At 42.9% G+C, this 5,689-nt stretch overlaps 1 protein-coding gene across 1 annotated transcript in view; it reads right to left on the bottom strand.

The window, feature by feature from the left end:
• Window positions 1-797: 797 nt before the first annotated feature.
• CSUI_010309 (elmo ced-12 family protein) overlaps window positions 798-5,689 on the bottom strand; it is a 5,206-nt gene continuing 314 nt past the window's right edge. Inside the window, exons 2-4 of the mRNA XM_068070414.1 lie at window positions 4,940-5,059; window positions 4,197-4,352; window positions 798-3,309 (exon numbers count right to left, since the gene is read on the bottom strand). Coding sequence (XP_067917610.1) covers window positions 2,332-3,309; window positions 4,197-4,352; window positions 4,940-5,059 — 1,254 coding nt within the window. The 3' untranslated portion in view covers window positions 798-2,331. The remainder of the gene's footprint in view (window positions 3,310-4,196; window positions 4,353-4,939; window positions 5,060-5,689) is intronic.

Here is a 5,689-nt window from a genome sequence, read left to right as displayed (position 1 = left end):
GGGCGGCGGTTTTCTTTCTCTATAGACAGGGTTATCAAAATATCTTCTTATGTTATATCTACCTCCTCCTACTACTACTACTACAACTCGGACTCTTCTTAGAGTTCCACTCCCTCTCTTCGGACTGCTACGTACGGTGTAACTGCCTCCTGTGCACCTGACGAGAGAGCGAGAGAGAGAAACTGTATTCTTACCTCGATCACTCTCTGCTACACAAAGCATTCACTCTCTCTATCTCTCTCTCCCTAGATATACAAAGATATATATATCTATATATATACATAGCTAGATATGTATCTAGAAAGAGATGTATACATATATATATATATATGACCGAGAGGTCTCTTTTGGCGTATCCCTCTCATAGGGACTTCATAACTGCAGGCGCCGCTTCTTCTCTCTCTCTCTAGACATCTTCATCTATGAGAAATATACAGAGAGGGACGAGAGCCAGAGGGAGGAATGGAAGGAAAACGACAAAAGAAAGTTGACTTTCTTTATCTATCTATTTTTTCTAATCTATCTATCTTTAATCTATCTGTCTTCAATCTATCTATATTTAATTTATGTATCTTTGATCTGTCTGTCTATCTCTTTATCGACTTTTCAATCGCTCACCTTCAGTTATTCTTTCTTCCATCTTTCCCAGAGAGGAAAAAATCTGGTGCTAAGGAGAACCAGGGGCATGGCCCTCTTGTGCAAGCATGCATGCAGTGAGTCGAGTCGCCCTAAGTGAGTCTAGTTAGTTAGCCAGCTAGCTAGTTAGTTAGTTAGTCACGTGTCTACCTTTTCAGACACACCGAAAAAACGAACAACGAGATACTCCTTTCCACAGATAAGTCCCCCACTACTATATCGGAAATACAACACACCCAACGTAAAGGAAGGGACGGACATACAGAGAGACAAATAGATAGATAGATAGACAGATAGATAGATAGATAGATATAGATAGATAGATAGATAACAACTGTAACGGATGTGAACGATATGATAGAAACACACAGTCTATCCCTTGGATGCGTAGGCAGACAGACAGGCAGATGCAAGACAGATAGATAGATACAAAGATAGATAAATTTAGATAAAGACGGATAGATAGATAGATAGATGCAAGATACATACGTAGATCTTATGATAGCTGTCGGTTTTGTTTTCTCTTCTCTCCGCACGCCCGAGCTCGGCGAAAGATTTTTCAGCCCGTTCCCTGGTAATGCTCTTTCTCCTCTATCTTCTTCTTTCGCTTTCTTCTCTATCGATCAGAAGAAGGACAACGAGGAGAGAAAGAGAAGGAGATAACTAAGGGATTGAGAGATGCAACGAAAAAGCGAGAGACATGCCTTATAGCTGGTCCTAGAGAAGTTGCAGAAAGGGGAGAGAGGAAAAGGAGAAAAGGCGAGAAAGAGGGAGAAAGAAAGAGAAAGACAGACAGACAGTGAATGAATGCATGCGTTGGTTTCTGTTCAACCTCGTAAGCAATCCCCTACCGCGTTAACTATTCCGAGGAATGAGAAGAAGGCAACAAGGGAATAACTAAGAAAGAAGAAGAAAGACGAAAGCGTCTCCCTCAAACAATGAGAAAAAGAGAAACATACATAGAGAGGCCAGATATCCTTGTATCTGTCGATGTATCCATCTTCAATCGTGTGTGTATCTATCTTGGATCTATCTATGTGTATGTATGCACGTCTTTGTCATCTCCGTCACTTCTTCATGAACCGAACCAACCCTCCCTCCCTCTCTCTCTCTCTCGGCAGCTTTGGTCTCTCCAACTGAAACAATAATAGACGATCTCCAAGACTTGTCATGAAAGACTTCCTCTCTCTCTGTCTTTCTAACTGTACGTGTCTATAGATTATATACATCTATCTGTCTTCCTATCTGTATGCGTATAGTTTTCACATATCTGCATGCATGCATGAATACATACGTTGCCAGTCTCTCATTGGATCCAACGAAAGCTCCAGGTACCCCAAGACACGATCATGCGTCTACATGCATAGAGATAGATACAGATAAAGAGATAGGTAGATAGACGTTGTCTATAGCTCGGTAGTATCTTCTTCTTATTCTTCCAAATGCGAAGAAGAGGTCACGATGCTTGTAACTAAGCATTGAAAGAGGGGGTCGTTTCTCTTGTCTTTCCTTCACTTTCAGCTGCACATACACCTGTCTCAACTGTACATCTTTTCTACTGAGTGGAGAATGAAAAAGACTCCTTCATCCATGTCTCATGAGACAAGAGAGACGAAGCGAATGTTTGCTAATGATCCTAAAGAAGAGACCGTCACTTTCTCTTCTTCTTTTTCTTCTTTCTGTCGTCTTTCATTTTTACATAGAATCTTGAAAGAGTTTCTGTAGATCTGTATACTTTCGAACTTCTCCATTGGTTGACAAGAGTCTTTCTACTGCGTCGCGGCATGCAGCTAAGCTATCTGCAAAGACAAAGACAGCCGCTCCTAACTTTCCGAAGTGGATACTCTTCTGTCGAGGATCCCCCCCCCCTGGAACTGCTCCTCTATCTGGAGACTCTGCTGATCCAGATAAGAGAGGTTGCCGTTCATCCTCTGCATGCATATCTCCTTTCTCTTCATTCTTGACAGGCCCCGGTCCCCCTGCTTTCGGGAGGATTTCTCTCGAAGCTCCGTCATCTCCACTAGGACCTCCTCTATACCACCCCCCCCGTCGATCTATCTCCTTTTCAAGACGTAGACACACGCATGCATAGAGATAGTCATACACAAAGATCGCCCGACTTAAGAAACTGCCTTTCTCATCTCCTAGGGAAATATCTCCTTCTCCTTCTGCTTGTTGTGGAGACACAGAAGGGAGATGAATTTCCTGCTGCAAATCTTGCCCCGCTTGGCGAGGGCCAGGAGGCGAGGTATCTGAAAAAGACGGAGAAGAAGAAGAAGGAACCTTCTGAAGAACACGCGCCGAAGAAGAAGAAGAAGAGCCCCCCCCTCCTACGACAGTTGAAAGAGAAGCTGTGGAAGAGACTGCGGGAGAAGGAAAAGGAGAAGGAGGAGAAGGAGAAGGATGGATATTCGAATCAGTCAAAACTCGGCTTTTCTTAGAAGAGAAGGGCGTTAGAGTGGAGCCTCCTGACTTCATAGAAAAGCATTGAGGAGCTAGGCCGCCTCGATTTGATAGAATAGCCTTCGAGGTCGACTGGCACACACACAACCTAGCGAAAGCCTTGAGACACTGCGGAGAAGCACGTACAGACGACGTTATTCCTCCCCCCCCTGGAGTGGAGGAAGGGACAGATTCCGTCGAATATAAATTGAAGAAAATCCCTAACATATGCTGTAGGGAAAAAAACGCATGCAAAGCAGAAGACTCATGACAACTCTAAAGACAAGAAAGAGTGAGAAAGAAAGAGAGAAAGAAAGAAAGAATGAGAAAGAAAGAAAACCCATGTCAGACAGATGAAAGATACATATACATCCACACAGAGACATGTGATAGAGAGAAGATCTGACATGCACCATGATGATACGCGATATACGTCTCTGCGTTGTATTTCTCTTACTTCTATCCATATATGTACATGAGACATACATATATGAATGAAGAATAAAGCATAGGTATAGAAGACATACATCTGCAGGTATGCGTATACATAGAGAGGAGATATATATACCTAAGGTGTATGTGAAGTGTACCTGGGTAGTAGGTGTAAGTGTGTGATGGGTAGCCTATGCCTGTCTCGTAGATAGCTGCGATAAAACACGAGGTAACGTAACTCTTAGGAAGAATAACGCCACTCCAACGTCTCTGTCTTTCTTTCTTTCTGTATACATGTAGAGAGCGCTAGACTGATGTATGTGAAGTGATCTAACGTTTCCTCTCCTCAGCAGACAAGAAGATATCTACAAACCACGCCTCCCTAGACCCTGGCGTCTCACCCCACATGAAAACACCCTCCTATATAGATAGATATGTATATATACCTATGTGTATTATAAGGGCAGGATGGATAGATGAACCTGCGACTGGTCGGAACGAAGACAAAAAGTAGACGAATGAAGAAGACGTAGAGGTGTACAGACACTCTCCAGCGTACCTCTCTCTCTCTCTCATCATAGATACACCCCCCTGTATGAGAACTGCATCTAAGCTATCATACATTTGTCTCCATAAAGACATACACAGAGAGCCCACGTCCTACTACTTCTTCTTTTGCTCCTTACAGTGACATTGATAAGGCTAGCGGCAAGAGGGAAGTGATTTTTCTGACTCCGAGCGAGAAACTGGAGAAAAGGGATACGAAAATTCTTCGCTAAAAAGACGAGCTGCTGTAAAGATAAATAACCTCCTCCACGAAAATCTGTACGGGGATTCTGACTCTACACAAAAGAAAGAAAAAGAAAAAAGAAAGAAAGAAAGAGAAAGAGAGAAAGAAAGACAGGAAGAAAGAAAGAAAGAAAGACAGGAAAAAAGAAAGATAGAGAAGAAAAGATTAGAATAAGAGGAGAAGGAACGAAAGAAAAAAGAAGAAGGAAGGAGATATGGGAAGAAAAGAGATGGTAAAAGAACAGCAAAAAGATGAAAGCGAGAGAGACGAATATCAGCTTCAGAGGTCAAGAAAGAAACGCAGATGAATCTCGATAGATAGATAAATAGACAGAGAGAGAGAGATAGAGAGAGAGCTACAGAGGAACTGCCCTTTTCTTCAAGATGCAGCCTAGCGTCTGAAGAAAGAGTATCATGTTACTACTCTATTCCTAACTAGACTACTATGACTAATACACACCTACCCCTACCTCCGCCAAACTTAGCGAGAGAAGAGAAGAAATTTCCCCCCAAGCAACGGAGACATGCTAAAGATATGTGAAGAAAAGAAAGAAGGAAAGAAAGACGAACAAAAGAAGCAGAGAAGAATTGGAGACGAAGAAGAAGTCAAAAAGAGAAAGAAGAGGAGAAGAGAGATTACTTGAAATCCTAGCTTCTTCCAGTCGTAGTTGCTGGTCTGAAGAAGGTCGCCTTCTTGAAGAGAAGGAAGAGGGGAAGGTCGATTCGCGTTAAAGACGTCGTTATACAACTCATACAGAAGCTGAAAAGAAGAGAGAAAAGAGGAGAAGGAGAAGATATATATACCTCTAGAGAGGGATATACGGACATAGATAGGTAGAGATTACGCGTCCGCATACACGTAGTTCTGTGACTTATCATTCGTTCGCTTGTATGGGGTCTACGCCTATTAGGAGAGGTAAAGTAGGTCTACCGAGGTAAGATAAGCTCTGGAGAATGAAGGCCTGTAGAAAAGAAAGATCAAGCGACTGTAGATATGTAGCAAGGAAACCTCTCGATACAGACAAGGCAGACAGCCATACGCGAGATCTAGAGAGCAACAAGAAAAGACAAAGGCAGACACACACGTCTCACACCTTAATAAAGTACACATACCTAACTGGAAGATAGATAGATAGATGCACAGCTACATGTAGTGGGGGTGACGTGACTATTATAACCCCCTTGTCCCCTGTCTGGACCCGTCAGATCCTTCAAGAAGAAGAGCTCCGTTAGTCTCTTCTATCTCGGGCCTGCGCTTTCCCTCGATACTCTAGATCAGCAACAATCCAAACTCACCACGGGGTCACACAAGGAAAGAGACACGGTCGTACATCTATTAGAGAACCCTCGCCGTTTCTTCTCCATTCTTTCTCTTTCTCTCTTTCCCTCT

Source organism: Cystoisospora suis (assembly GCF_002600585.1).
Source record: "Cystoisospora suis strain Wien I chromosome Unknown contig_7112, whole genome shotgun sequence".
In the NCBI taxonomy this organism is placed as follows: Eukaryota; Apicomplexa; class Conoidasida; order Eucoccidiorida; family Sarcocystidae; genus Cystoisospora; species Cystoisospora suis.
This window is presented reverse-complemented; position numbering and strand designations above follow the sequence as displayed.